General features: G+C 33.5%; 1 protein-coding gene across 1 annotated transcript in view; it reads left to right on the top strand.

The window, feature by feature from the left end:
- LOC111159961 (lamin tail domain containing 1) overlaps positions 1-16,091 on the top strand; it is a 98,611-nt gene that overhangs the window by 51,376 nt on the left and 31,144 nt on the right. The window contains exons 4-5 of the mRNA XM_022522679.1: positions 597-795; positions 3,942-3,945. Of these exons, the coding sequence (XP_022378387.1) occupies positions 597-795; positions 3,942-3,945 (203 nt within the window). The remainder of the gene's footprint in view (positions 1-596; positions 796-3,941; positions 3,946-16,091) is intronic.

The following is a 16,091-nucleotide window of genomic DNA, read 5'->3' as shown; positions in this document are numbered from 1 at the left end:
TAAAAACTATTTTGTATTTAAACCTTAGTAGTGAAAATTTTAAAAGAACAAATTTCCAAGAGGATACTAGAGACTGATTAAGCATTACTCTCTCTTTCTAATAAACTATTTTAGTTGATTAGAGGAAATTCAAGTCCTTACCTAGCAAAATTACTAATTATTTGTAGGAAGGGTTCATTTGCAGTTTTAATTTATGGGTAGTAATTTGGGAGGATGGTTAATATGAAATAAAGTTGTATTTATATATAACATGTCCAAATTTGAGACGCTCAAATATTTACCTCCTTGAGAACTTATGATGCTTCTAGTACAATGGAATAATCAATTAAATAAAAGTCATTATGCTAATGATGTTATTGATAATTTAAGATAACTGACATAATCTCTAGGAATTGTGTCTCTAAAAATAATCACTAGTTATTTCATAGACTTTGGTGTATAGCTTTTAATTATCCTCATTGAGTTTGAAAGTGAGAGTAAAATGCACAAAGAAAATAATTTTGTAGAAGCAAAGAACAAAGATAGTGGCTTTGTGTTCTTTTAATGTCCTTTTATTTACTTCTCTTTGTTTCTTTCCTCTTTGGTTTCTTTGAAAGGAATCAACAGCTCCATAATGACAAAGAGACAGGCTCTGCCATACCTTGCTCCTGAGATACCAGTAACTGGGGAAGGAGAAGATTACTTCCTATCTTTGTTTGGTGATTCAAAGAAACTTCTTTCACACTCATCCCCTGCAGAGAAAGCCTGGAAACACTTTTCTATGATTCTTGAAGAAGTAGGCCAATCTAGATCCAGGTACATATTCTATTTGAACTATTTAACATCTTCTATTGGAATAGGAACTACTTTACTTCAGTAGGAAATGAAGTTTGTTTTTTTTTTTTTTAATTTATTTGACAGATCACGAGCAGGCAGAGAGGCAGGCAGAGAGAGAGGAGGAGGCAGGCTCCCTGCTGAGCAGAGAGCCCGATGCGGGACTCAATCCCAGGACCCTGAGATCATGACCTGAGCTGAAGGCAGAGGCTTTAACCACTGAGCCACCCAGGCGCCCCAGGAAATGAAGTTTTAATCTGATATTACATTCCTGATTTCATCTAAAACCCTAAGCAGTTTATTAAAATATAACTGTTTTATGTTCTGAGCAATGATAAGAAATCAATGTAACTTATTAGGGAACCAAACAAGGAATGCTGATTTTTTCAAAGATGCCAGAGGAAACAGCACTACATAATCCCTACAAATAAAGTCAGCTCTATTTTTTGTTATTGGCAAATCATTCATATGGAGTTAGTGTCTGTTTTTCTCTTCTACTAGGTGCTTGAGTTCAAAATAGAAGGAAAATTGATCCATTTTTATGGTGGTTGATATCTATGGCAAAAAGAATTGGTCAGGAAGAAAGTTGATATTAGAGCTAAAATAAAAGAGCTGACTCCTTTATACATTTACTTAATCCTGCTTTTCTTTTTGCTTTAACAACAGATTGAATTGTGAATTATTAGAAATAAACACATGTCAACAGAGAGCGTGAGAGGGCTAAAAGGAGTTACTAGCCAGTTTAAAGGTCAGACATAAAGGAAACTGTTTTCCCCTTGGGTCAGATTTCCTAAAATCAACCACTATTACCATTCAACTATAGTGAATAATTAAGTGTTCACTCAACCATCTAAAAGCACTATATGAAATTATTCATTCAACATCTAACCAGTGTGTTGAGAATGATGATCTATTTGGAGCAAAAATTCAAAGAAAAAAAAAAGACTTGTGAATACGGTTTTAAGAACTTTCACTCAGACCAGGAAGACCTGTAGGCAAAAGGATTGAGAGAGGCAAATAAAGGATCAAGGCATTTAGAGAATTTTCTCCCAGTAGACGATGACCTGGGAAGATTTTGTGAAGGAGTTGTTAAGGAGAATTATAAGAAAGATAAGTAAATTTTGGATATGCACTAGTTCTCAATTGTACCTACAAAGTTGAATCAGCTGAGAGGTTTTTAACGTTCTGACCCTAGCCTAGACTCTTTGAGTCAGAATTTCTAGTGGTAGAATTGAGCATTGTATTTTTTTTTTAAATCCCATGGTAATTCTAATGCACAGTCAAGGCTGAGAACCGACAGCCTAGAGAAAAGGAGCAGCATAAACAAAGTGAAGGAGGCAGAAAAAGCTAGGATCTGGTTGATATAAGGCACTTTATAGCATTGCCCCACTGAACAGTGCATTAGTTGGTATAACAGAGTTGTAGGGGCCAAGACTGGAGAGTGATCACAGGGAGCCTTGAACACCAGGATGAGGAATTTGATTTTTATAATGGGAAATGGGAAGCAACGGGAAAGTTTCAAACAAAGGAGTAACAGGATCATAACTCAGAATGTTGAACTGTGGCAATGAATATTATGAATGAATATTGGGTTTTTGTCAAATGCTTTTTATGCATCTACTGAAAAGATCATATGGTTCATCTTAATGTTAAAGCAACCATACACACTTAAAATAAACCTCCCTTGATCATAATATTTATTCTTTTAATATATTACTGAATTTTATTGGTTAAAATTTTGTTTCAAATATTTACATCTGTGTTTGTGAAAAGTATTGATCTGTAGTTTTCTTCTGTAATGTATTTGCTTTGACATTAAGGTAAAGCTTGCCTCATAGAATGAGTTGGGATATAGCCCCTCCTCTTTCATTTTCTAGCTGAGTTTATATAGAAGTAACTTTTTTCTTAAATATTTTATAGAATTCATCAGTGAAGCCTTCTGGGCCTGGAGTTTCTTTGGGGGAAGGTTTTTATCTACAAATTTTATTTCTGGAAAATAGATATCATGATATTCCAGTTATCTATTTCTTCTTGGATAATTTGTGTCTTTCACACAATTTGTCCATTTCAACTACTTTGTCAGATTAATTGTCATAAAGTTGTTCATAATATTCCTTTATTTTTTTTTTAGTATCTGTAGTGATGTCACATTTCTAATTGCTGATACTGGTCAGATATGTCTTCTATCCGTTTCCTAATCAATCTTGCCAGAGAGTCATCAGTTTATTGAGCCTCTCAAACAACCAGTGTTTGGTTTCATTGGCTTTCTGTGGTTTTTGTTTTGTTTTCTATTTTATTGATTTCCATTCTGATATGTGTTTACTTTCTTCTGCCTAACTTAGGTTTCCTTTCCTTTTCTTTCTCTAGTCTCTCAAGGTGGAGTCTGAGATCATTGATTTTATACCCTTTTCTCTTCTAATATAAGCATTTAGTAAATTTCCCCCTAAGTACAGCTTTAGTAGCATCCCACAAATTTGATATGTTGGATTCTCATTCATTTCAAAATACCTTCTAATTTCCACTTACTTTCTTCTTTGATCTTTGTGTAATAAGAAGTTCCCAAATGTTGACAAATTTGCAAGTTACAGTGATTTTCCAGATATGTTTTTATTATCAATTTTTAATTAAATGCTATAATGGTCAAAGAACATACTTTGCACTACTTGAGTCCTTTTAAAGGTATTAAGACTTGTTTTACAGTCAGGATATTGTCTATCCTGGTAAGTGTTCTGAATGAACTTACAAAGAATTTATATTCTGATGTTGTTGAATAGAGTATTTTATAAATATCATTCAAATTCAGGTCAAATTTAGTTACTGGCATTAAGTTACAGTCTTTTTGTTGCTTTTATGTCTACTTGTTCTATCAATTTTTGAGAAAGGGGTGTTAAAATCAACTATAATTGTGGATTTATTGATTTTGCCTTGCTGTTCTATCAGTTTTTTTTCTTTTATATACTTTGAAGTTCAGTTACTAGATTTACAAACATTTGAAATTGTTATATCCTCTTAATGAACTGATCTCTATATCATTATGAAATGACCTTCTTTATCCCTGGCATTATTCTTAGTTCAGAAATCTACTGATATTAATATAACCATCCCAGCTTTCCTTTTCTTATTGTTAGCATGGTAAGTCTTTTTCCATTCTTTTACTTTTAATCTATTTGTGCCTTTATATTTAGAATGCATGTTTTGTAAGTAGCATGTAGTTGAGACTTGTTCTTCTATCAAATCTAATAATCTCTGTCTTTTGAGCATTTAAACTGTTTACATTTAAAGTAATTGTTAATATTTGTTTTCTATTTGCCCCAACTATTCTGTGTTGTCTTTCTCCTCATTTTCTGTATGCTTTTGAATTGAGCATTATCAATGATTCTATTTTATTTCCATTGTTGGCTGATTAGCTATAACTCTGTTATTTTAGTGATTCCTTTAAGGTTTGTAGGATATCTTCAGCCTGTCCCAGACTACCTTCAAGTGATATTATACCACTTCACAAATAGTATAAGACTTTTCAATAGTATTCATTTCTTTCATCCCAAATATTGTGTTTTTGCTATCACATATTTTATTTCTACATATGTCATAAATCGCATACTCCATAGTTATTTTGTTTAATAATTATTAGAAGAAATTTAAAATATAAGAAAAATATGTTATATATTTACCCTCATATGTTTTCACTGCCTTCCAGTATTTCTTTTTTGTAAATTATGTTTCCATCCCTTATAATTTTGCTACTACCTGAAAAAGAACTTCCTTTCTTGTAATGTGGATCTGCTTGTGATGAATTCTTTCTTCAGTTTTTAAACAGCTTTATTGATATATCATTGACATAAAAATGGTGTGTGTCTATATATACATATATACATGATGTATATGATATATGTTATTTTGTCTTTTTGGTTTTTTATTAAGATGTAATTGACATATAATATCATATAAGTCTAAGGTGTACAACATGATGAATTGATACTTATATATTGTGAAAGGAATACCATTAAGTTAGTTAACAGATCCATTACCTCACATAATTATCTTTATGGTGTGTGTGGTGAGAACATTAAGATCTATCTTCTCAGCAATTTTCAAGTATCATTAACTATAGTCACTGTGTTGTACATTAGATCTTTAGAACTTACTCATTTTGCTTAACTGCAAGTTTGTACCCTTTGAACCACATAATCCCATTTCTGCCACCCCCAGTCCCTAGCAACAAGCACCATCAAGATCATACAATATTTCTTTCTGTATCATGCTTATTTTGTTTAGCATAATGTCCTTCAGTTCCATCCATGTTGTCATACATCCATATTGAAGTCAGGATTTCCTTCTTTTTAAAAACTGAATAGTTCAGTGTGTGTGTGTGTGTGTGTGTGTGTCTGTGTGTGTGTGACATTTTCTATAGCCATTCATCTATTGAAGACATTTAGGCTGTTTCCATATTTTGACTATTGTGATAATGCTGCAATGAACATGAGAGTGCAGATATCTCTTCGTGATCCTCATTTCATTTAATTTGGGTATATATCCAGAAGTGGGACTGCTGGATCATATGACAGTTATATTTTTAATTTTTTTAGGAACTTCTGTATGTTTTCCATAATGGCCTTATTAATTTATATTCTCACCAACAGTACAAGTGTTCCTTTTTCTCCACATCCTCACCAGCACTTATATTTTTTTTTCTTTTTTTTTAAGATTTTATTTATTAATTTAATAGAGAGCACACGAGCAGAGGGGAGAGGGAGCAGGAGAAGCAGCCTCCACACTGAGCTGGGAGCCCAACATAGGGCTCTATCCCAGGACCCTGAGACCATGACCTGAGCTGAGGCAGAAGCTCAACAGACTGAGCCACCCAGGCACCTCATCTTTTCTTTTTGATAATAGCCATCCTAACGAGTATGAAGTAATATCTCATTGTGATTTTTATTTCATTTCTCTGGCAATTTGTGTTGTTAAACACCTTTTCATATACTTGTTAAACATTTCAATTTCTTTTTAAAAGTTTCTATCGTGGTCCTTTGCTACTTTTTAATCAAGTTATTTGCTTTTTTACTGATGAAATGTATGAATTCCTTATATATTTTGGCTATTAACCCTTACCAGATATATGGATTACAAATATTTTTCTCATTCTGTGGGTTGCCTTTTCATTTTGTTAACTATTTCCTTTTCTGTGCAGAGTTTTTTAGTTGAATGTAATCCCCCTTGTTTATATATACTTTTGTTGCCTGTGCTTTTGTGTCGTACCTAAGAAATTACTATCAATACCAATAGCAAGATTCCACCCCCTTTTTTTCCCTATGACTTTATGGTTTCAAGTCTTATCCCATTTTGAGTAATTTTTGTATATGCTATGACATAGGGGTCCAATTTCATTCCTTTACATGTGGCTATCAGTCTTCCATCATTCACTGAAGAAACTATCCTTTCCCCATTGTGTAATTTTGGCACTCTTGTTGAAGATCAGTTGACCATAATTTTTATGCATGGGTTTGTTTTGGGCTTTCTATTCTGTTCCATTGGTCTATATGTCTATTTTTATGCCAGTACCATACTGTCTTATTTACTTTAGCTTTATAATATAATTTGAGGTAAAGAAGTGGGATACCTCCAGCTTTTTTCTTCCTGCTCAAGATTGCTTTGTCTATTTGGGGTCTTTTGCGGTTCTATATGAATTTTGAGTTGTTTTTCCAACTTCTGTAAAACACACACACACACACACACAAACACACACAGAGGTCTTTGGTATTTTGATAGACATTGCATTGAATCTATAGATCACTTTGAGTAGTACGAGCATTTTAACAATTTAGCTCCTCCAGACCATGAACATCCAATGTCTTTCCATTTATTTTGTCTTTTAAATTTCCTTCATCAATATTTTGTAGTGTATAAGTTTTCAATATTATAGTACAATATATAGTACAATTTCAGTGTACAAGTCTATCACCTCTTTGGTGTAGTTAATATATAAGTATTTTATTCTTTTTATTGCTAATATAAGTGAGATTATTTTCTTAATATCTGTTTTAGTTAGTTTATTATTAGTGTGCAGAAATTCCACTGATTTTTGCATGTTGATTCTGTAGGTACAACTTTACCTAATTCATTTTTTCTAATAGCTTTTTATAGTGTTTTTAGGATTTTCTACATATATGATCATGTCATTCTGCAAATAGCTGTAATTTATATCTCTTCTCATTTGATCATCTTTAATTTTTTTTTTCTTACCTGATTGCTCTGACTAGGACTTCAAGGACTATGTTGAATAGCAATGGTGAGAATGAACATCCTTGCCTTGTTCTGGATCCTAGAAAAGCTTTCAGGTTTTCCCCATTGATTTTGTCTTTTACCCAATGGTGATTTAAGAATGTGTTGTTCAATTTCCATGTATTCATGAGTTTTCTTGTGTTATTGGTTTCTAGATTCATTTCACTGTCACTTGAGAAGATAGCTGGGATGATTTTAATCTTAAATTGTTGACTTATTTTGTGGCCTAACATGTGATCTATCCTGGAGAATGTTCTGTGTGTGCTCAAGAAGAATATGTATTCTGCCACTGTGGGGTGGCTGTATAATAGACATATCCATTTTGTCTATTGAGTTATTCAAGTTAGCTCTTTCCTTATTGATTTTCTACCCTCAATATTCTGTCTATTATTGAAAATGTGGTTATAAAATTTCTTATTATTGTAATGTTGTCATTGTTTCCCTTTAGCTATGTCAATATTTGTTTTATATATTTTGGTGCTCTGATGTTGGGTGGATAAATATTTACAATTTTTACATCTTCCTGTTGAATCGACCCTTTTATCAAAGACCTTTATATAAAGGTCTTAAGAATGACAATTTTTTACTTAACATCTTTTTATCTAATATAAGTATAGCTACCTCTACTTTATTTTGTTTAGCATTTGCATGAAGTGTATTTTTTTTCTATCCATTTTCTTTCAACTTATGTGTGTCCTTATATCTAAAATGAGCCTCTTATAAACAGCACATTGCTGGATATTGTTATCTGTTTTAATCTATTCAGCCATTCTATGCCTTTTGATTGGAGAATTTAACCCATTTACATTTACAACCCATTTACATTTAAAATTACTATCAATAGATTAAAAACTTGGTATTGCCATTTTGTTCATTGTTTTGTTTTCACAGTTCCTTTGTTCCTTTCTTCCTCTCTGTCTTGTTATTTGATAAATTTCTGTAATGGAATTATTTCTGGTTATCATAATGCTTGTATAGATCTTCTTGCAGCTTTAACTGTCTATTGTGATTTCATAATTACTTAAGTTCAATTCAATATAAAAATTCTACACTTTTACCTCACATACACTTTATGTTCTTGAAACCAGAATTGCCTTTTTAAAATAATGTGAATCCTTTGCAAATTTTCATATTTATAGTTATTCTAAATACTTTTGTTCTAACTTTTATGTTTGATTATTAGTAATTCGTGCACAACCACGAGTGTCATATTATTTTGTACATATATAGAGAGAAATAGATATATAGATATATACATTTGCCATTGAGATTTATACTTCCACATATGTTCCTGTTGTGTTTAGTGTGGATAATTATCGTATAGTTTCATTTATTTGTGGAACACAAGGAATAGCATGAAGGACAATAGGGGAAGGAAGGGCAAAATGAAGTGGGGGGAACATGGAGGGAGATGAACCATGAGAAACTATGGACTCTGAGAAACAAACTGAGGGGTTTAGAGGGGAGGGTGGTGGAAAGGCAGGTCACCCTGGTAATGGGTATTAAGGATGGCACATATTGCATGAAGCACTGAGTGTTATACACAAACAATGAATCATGGAACACTACATCAAATACTAATGATGTACTGAATGGTGACTAACATAACATTATAAAATAAATAAATCCATAAATAAATGCATAAACAAATAAATAAATAAAAGCATAGAGAACACTAGAGAATTTCTTTCTCAAGAAATAAGAGAATTAAAATCAAAACAAGTCTCAATCAAAGAGGCTCTAACTGCAAGGTTAATGAGGCAGAAGAGAGAATTAGTGATATATAAGACAAATGATGGAGAATAAAGAAGCTGAGAAAAAGAAAGATAAACAACTATTGGATCATGAGGGGAGAATTCAAGAGATAGGTGATACTGGGACGCCTGGGTGGCTCAGTTGGTTAAGTGGCTGCCTTTGGCTCAGGTCATGATCCCGGCGTCCTGGGATCGAGTCCCGCATCAGGCTCCTTGCTCTGCAGGGAGCCTGCTTCTCCCTCTGCCACTCTGTCTGCCTGTGCTCACTCTCTCTCTCTCTCTCTCTCTCTGACAAATAAATAAATAAATAAATCTTTAAAAAAAAGAGAGAGAGATAGGTGATACTATAAAGCATAACAATATTAGAATAATTAGGATCACAGAAGAAGAAGAAGTGTGCCAGAAGGTATAGTAGAGGAAATTACAGCAGAGAAACTCCCTAATCTAGGGAAGAAACTAGGAATTCAAGTCCAGGATACACAGAGAGCCCCCTCAAAATCTATAAAAGTAGGTCAACAACTTGAAATACAATAGTGAAACTTGAAAATCTTAGAGACAGAGAGAAGATACTAAAAGCAGCTCAGTACAAGGGGTCCATAACCTACAAGGGTAGAAACTTCAGACTGGGAACAGACCTATCCACAGAGACCTGGCAGGCAAGAAAGGACTAGTATGATATATCCAAGGTGCTAAATGAGAACAATATACAGGCAAGGATACTCTTATCTAGCAAGGTTGTCATTCAAAATAGAAGGAAAGATAAAAAGCTTCCAGGAAAAACAAACTAAAATAATTTGTGATCACTAACGAGCCCTGCAAGTAATATTAAAGGGGATCCTTTAAGCAAAGAGACAGACCAAAAGTAATATAGACCAGAAAGAAACAGACACAATATACAGAAATAGTGAAATTACAGATAATACAATGGCACTAAATTTGTATCTTTCAATAGTTACACTGAATGTAAATGGGTTAAATGCACCAATCAAAAGACACAGGGTAACAGATTGGATTTTAAAAAAGCAGAACCCATCAATATGCTGTACGCAAGAGACTCATTTTAGACCCAAAGACACCTCCAGATTGAATGTGAGGGAGTGGAAAGCCATTTATCATGCTAATGACATCAAAAGAAAGCTGGGGTGGCAATCCTTGTATCAGTCAATTTAGATATTAAACCAAATACTAACATTATATCATACTTAAAGAGTCTATCCAGCAAGAAGATCTAACAATTATAAATATTTATGCCCCTAACTTGAAAACAGCCAATCACATAAGCCAATTAATAACAAAACTAAAGAAAAACATTGATAATAATACAATAATAGTAGGCGACTTTAACATCCTATTCAGCAATGGACAGATCATCTAAGCAGAGGATCAACAAGGAAACAAGGGCTTTGAATGACACACTGGACCAGATGGACTTTACAAATATGTTCAAAGCACTCAATCTTAAAGCAACAGAATACACATTCTTCTCAAGGGCACATGGAACTTTCTCCAGAATAGATCATATCCTGGGTCACAAATTAGGTCTCAATCTATATGAAAGGTTGAGATTATTCCTTGCATATTTTTAGACCACAATGCTTTGAAACTTGAACTTAATCACTGGAGGAAATTTGGAAAGAAATCAAACATATGGAGGCTAAAAATAATCCTACTAAAAAATGAATGGGTCAACCAGGAATTTAAGAAGAATTTTAAAAATTCTTGGAAATAAATGAAAATGAAAACACAACTGTTCAAAATCTGTGGGACACAGCAAAATCTGTTCATCTTCCCCAAGGACTCTATTTCAAACTAAGTCCCTTTTATTCCTTCAGATGCTTTAAAACATGAAGATAATAATATACTAACTTACCTCTTCATTAACTTAATACTTGATTAAGGAAGTATTACCAAAACTTTCAGTCTGAGGGCTTTTCTTTTGTAATACCAGTGAACAGAATCAAGTTCCCTGAGTCTTCCTAAGTTTTTCTTTTAAAACTTTGGAGGGTCCTTAAATCCTCACCCCTTTGCCAGACCCCCAACAGCTATGATCACCGATGCCAATCTGTATGGAGAATGTTAGGAGGGTGTATACTAGAAGAACTGAAACTCTACAGGTAATTTTAGTAAACTTTAAAGTTGTAGAAACCTAAAGGCAGATAAGTAGCTTGAATCTACCAAGAAAAACCCAAGAACTAGGTAAATCAGGTCTCAGATGGTGGAAAGTCATTGTTTAAAAAAAAGAGTTACATAGCCATATATCTCTTCAATCTTTTTACAACTCAGTCCCATGCAAAAACTCCTGACAGAATGGTTGGTACAGCACTCTACACTCTCATCAAATAATGATTTATAAGCAGAGGTTTCAAGTCACTTTCCTACTAAAGAAAAATGGGAAGGCTTATGGAAAGAGAAAAAGATAACTACTGAAGTCTGTGTGATAACAGTTTAACAGCCCTGCTTCTGTGAATGTCTATGTATCGTGTGAAGTATTTTCTATAACTTTGGATTTATACCAAAAGGAAGGCAAAGGAAGTGACTAGCTCTGATATGGATGATGTTATTTTTTTTTCATATGAGCTAATTTACTCTTCTTATGTATATAAAATAAAAATTTAAGATCAATAAATAAACAGTTCACTTAAATAATGAAAGATTTTTGAAAAGCAACTATACATATTCCATTACATGTATAATAACAAAGAAATAACTGAACTATTCTAGGATCTTATCTGTTTAAAAGCAAAATTCAAAATAGTGCTCATCTCTCATGTAAAAAAAAGCAAGTTTGAGGGACGCCTGGGTGGCTCAGTTGGTTAAGCAGCTGCCTTCGGCTCAGGTCATGATCCCAGTGTCCTGGGATCGAGTCCCACATCGGGCTCCTTGCTCAGCAGGGAGCCTGCTTCTCCCTCTGCCTCTGCCTGCCATTCTGTCTGCCTGTGCTTGCTCTCTCTCCCTCTCTCTCTCTCTGACAAATAAATAAATAAAATCTTTAAAAAAAAAAAAAAAGCAAGTTTGAGAAACAAAAAGACATCTTTTTAAGAAATTAAAACATACCACAGAGAATTCAATAACAGTAGGATAAGGATGACATAGAGGAATTCTAGAGATTTCAAAGAATAAAATGTTATATCCACAATTTATTAAGAACCATATGGTAATGCAAAAGAAAAGACTATGCATGTAAACTACTCAAAAGTGAAACTCTCCAAAATAGGCATTCTCATACAATGCAATCAAAGTATGAAGTGAGAACACTATTTTGAAAGCAGTTTAGTAGTGTGTATTGATATTTCATGGATGTTTACATCTTCTATTCTCACAGTTCCTCTTCTAGAAGAGGAAACCCAGAGTGATGGCTGACATTTGGAGCCATTTTTCTCCTCAAAACAGTTGTTAATTTGAAAGCAGCAGGAAGCTGAGAAGTTAATAATATATTGGCAGTTTCATAGGACCAGGTGAATAAAAATTGGGATTCAGGTCCTATCCTGAAAGAGAATCACCGATAACCCAGGTTTTCAGTTGGAATTTCAAATTTCAATTTTAAATTTCAAATTTCAAATTTCCACCCAATAGTAAGACTATATTCAAAATACCCCTCCTAACTGGAGCTGAAGTACAGCATCAAGACACTTCATACCCAGGTTTGATTAAAGTAATTTACCCCCAACTTAAATAGCTGTCAGAGCTAAAGTAAATCCTGTATGTATGGGTTGAGAAAATGCTATACAGACACTTAAGTTATCTCTGCAGTTCTTTTAATTCATAATACTAGGCACTAAGTTAAAAAAAAAAAAAAAAGGCATACAACTAATAAAAGTTAACCAAAAACTAAGGTTAAAATGGATGCTAAAAACAGGCCTTGGTGGTACAGATATTATGGTTATCTGACAGGGATTTTAAAATCACAATGATTAAATATTCAAGGAATTAAATGACAAGATACAACAGGAAACTAAATATTTTATTGGTTTTTTCTTATTAAATTATCAAAAGGAAATTCTAGAACTAAAAAATCCAATAAGAGAAATTACTATTTCAGAAGTAGATGGGTTTAACAATATATTTGATGCAACAGAAGAGAGAATTATTGCACTAAAACATTCTTAGAGGAAAATACCCAGGCTGAATTGCAAAGATAGTAGAAGAACAGAAACAAGCATAAGGACTAATAGAGAAAGATTTTTAAAAATCTATCTACTTGTAATTGAAGTTACTTAAGGAGAGGAGACATCAATTAAGGTAGAACTATACTGGTGGAAATACAGCAGAGAAGTTTCCCAAACTAATGAAAGACATCAAGACACAGAAGGAAGATACACTACCAATTCCCAGAAAGATAAAAGACAGAAAAATAAAAACCCAAACCTCTGGGTACATATTGGAAAAACTTCTAAAACAGAAGATATAAGAGGAGTGCCTGGGTGGCGTCAGTCAGTTAAGCCTCAATCAGTTAAGATTCTTAATTTTGGCTCTATGCTGGGCATGGAGTCTGGTTAAGATTCTCTCTCATCCTCTCCCTCTGTCCCTCCTCTCCAATCCCCCTTTAAACAGACAAAGAAAAAACTGAAAACATAAGGAAAATCTTAGCCAGAGAAAAAGGAAACTTACCTTTAAAGGAACAATAGAAGATTGGGAGTGCTTTTTCATTAGAAAAATAGAAGACAGAAGACTCTGGCAGCATTTCTGGCACACAATTTAAAAATTTATAGAAGTGGATATCAGTTTTCTATTTCTTGCCATAACAAATTATTACCATTATAGCAACTTAAAATAACATAAATAATATTCTTTTATTACTGCATAGTTCTTCTAAAAATATGTGTATATATTTAAATGCTATTTTATTTAAATACTATGAACTCAATCATAAAAATGTAAAACAACTTTATAGAAGTGGAAAAAAATTTTAATAGACAATTCATAGAAGAAAACTGGGTGACCAATAAACAGCTTATTCAATTGCACTATAATCAGCGGGAAATAAGTTAAAATAACAATGAGATACCTTTTGTACCCATTATATTGAAAATACTAAGAAGTCTGAAAATTTCAAGTGCTGGTAGGAATGTGGGGAACAAGAAGAGGGACTACTAACACTTGCATAGACAGTGGGTAAAGCATGCAATGGTATGAACTGTCACAAGTGTTGTAATAAAACCTTTGTGGTAGAAGTTTAAGCAAAGCTAGGAAGTAGGAAAAAAGAGATTAACAAGACAAGCAGATTATGTAAGGCCTTATTTCCATGCTATGAAGTTTGTGTTTTCTCTGGAAGGAAATGGTCAGTTATTGCAATATTTATCCTTGTTCTGGATAGTAAACAAAGATCATTCTGAAAACAAAATGAAGAATGGTTGGGAGGGTACAGAACTGGAGAAACCAGTTAGGACACTGTTACAATATCACACAGAGGTGAGCAAGACCTAATGAAGATAACAGCAATAGGAATGGAAAAGGGGGATGTTTATAGAAGATATAGGGATAGAATCAATAGTATTTGTTACAGATAAGGCAAGAAGGTTAAAAGAATGAGAAAGTAATGGAAATTTCAGACATGCCCTACAGGATAAATGATGATGCAATTCACTGGAATAGGTTTCCCACCCTTCAAAAATGATGAATTCAATTTGGGTCATGTTGATTCAGAGGCATCTTTGGGGTCTGTGGTGACCAATTGTTTCCATGGGTCCACAGCTCATCCGGAAAATCTAAGCAAGAGATTTAGATTTAGCAGTCGTTGGTGTATTAATGGTTACTGATGCTCTGCTCATAGGTGTATCACATATATGAAATGTGATGGGAATAAAAGATGGTTAAGAACAGAATCCCAGGGATCAATATCTGAGACAGATGTAGAAGAAAAATCTGAAAAAGAGACTAAAAAAAAAAAAGAGAGAGAGAGAGAGATCCTGAAAAGGAGCAACCTTTTCAGGAAAACAATGGGTAAACAGGGAGAGGAATTCCAAAAAAGAAAGCATATCTGGTAAAGGCAAATACCACAGAGACATTAAGACAAAGACTAAGTTAATAGGAATGTAAGTTGGTGTGGCCACTGTGGAAAAGAATATGGAGTTCCTCAAAAAGTTAATATCATATGATCTAGCAATTCTACATCTGGGTAATTACCGAAAAATGAAACAATCTCAAAGATAGATATATGCCTATCCCTGTCTTTATTGCAGGCTATTTACAATAGCCAAGCTAATGGAAAGAACCTTAGTGCCCATCAATAAATGAATGGATAAAGAAGCTGTAGTATATAATACATATTGAATATATATATTCAGCCATTAAAAAAAGAATGAAACCTTACCATTTCCAACAACATGAATGGACCCAGAGAATATAATGCTAAATGAAATAAGTCAGACAAAGACAGTACTGCATGATTTCACTTACATGTGGAATCTAAAAACAACCACAACAAATGAACAAACCAAACAAGACAGAAGCAGACTCATAGATACCTGCAAGAAACTATTGGTTACTAGAGTTGGGAGGGGTTGGGGCAGATGACATAGGTTAAGAGAATTAAGAGGTACAAACTGAGTTATAAACTAAGTCATGCTGATGTACAGCATAGGTAATATAGTCAATAATATTGTAATAACATTGTATGGTGACCAATGATGACTTATCACAGGGATGATTTAATAATGTATAAAAATATCAAATCACTATGATGCACACCTGCAACTAATAGGATATCGTGTGTCAATTATACTTCAATAAAAAGTCATTGTATAGCATATTTGATTGCCAAGAGAGTAGATTTTATACTTTTTTATCACAGGAAAAAAATTATAACTATGTCTGGTGATAAATGTTAACTAGACTTATTGTGGCAATCATTTCTCGGTATATACAAATATCGAATCATTGGGGCACCTGGGTGGCTCAGTGGGTTAAGCCTCTGCCTTCAGCTCAGGTCATGATCCCAGGGTCCTGGGATCGAGCCCCGCATCAGGCTCTCTGCTCAGCAGAGAGCCTGCCTCCACCTCTCTCTCTGCCTGCCTCTCTGCCTACTTGTGATCTCTGTCAAATAAATAAATAAAATCTTTTTAAAAGATTGAATCATTATGTTGTAAACATGAAACTAATATAATGTGTCAACTTTACTTCAATAAAAAATAAGTAACCATTCAATTTACCACTCAGTTTACCAACTGGGAGGACATTTGTCATCTTGGTCTAAGGCAGAAGTAGATGGTAGTGGATTGAGGAGTAAGAGGTGACGAATTAATGACA

The sequence above is a fragment of the Enhydra lutris genome, unplaced genomic scaffold (assembly GCF_002288905.1).
Source record: "Enhydra lutris kenyoni isolate GAN:26980312 unplaced genomic scaffold, ASM228890v2 scaffoldscaffold72, whole genome shotgun sequence".
NCBI classification, from domain to species: Eukaryota; Metazoa; Chordata; class Mammalia; order Carnivora; family Mustelidae; genus Enhydra; species Enhydra lutris.
This window is presented reverse-complemented; position numbering and strand designations above follow the sequence as displayed.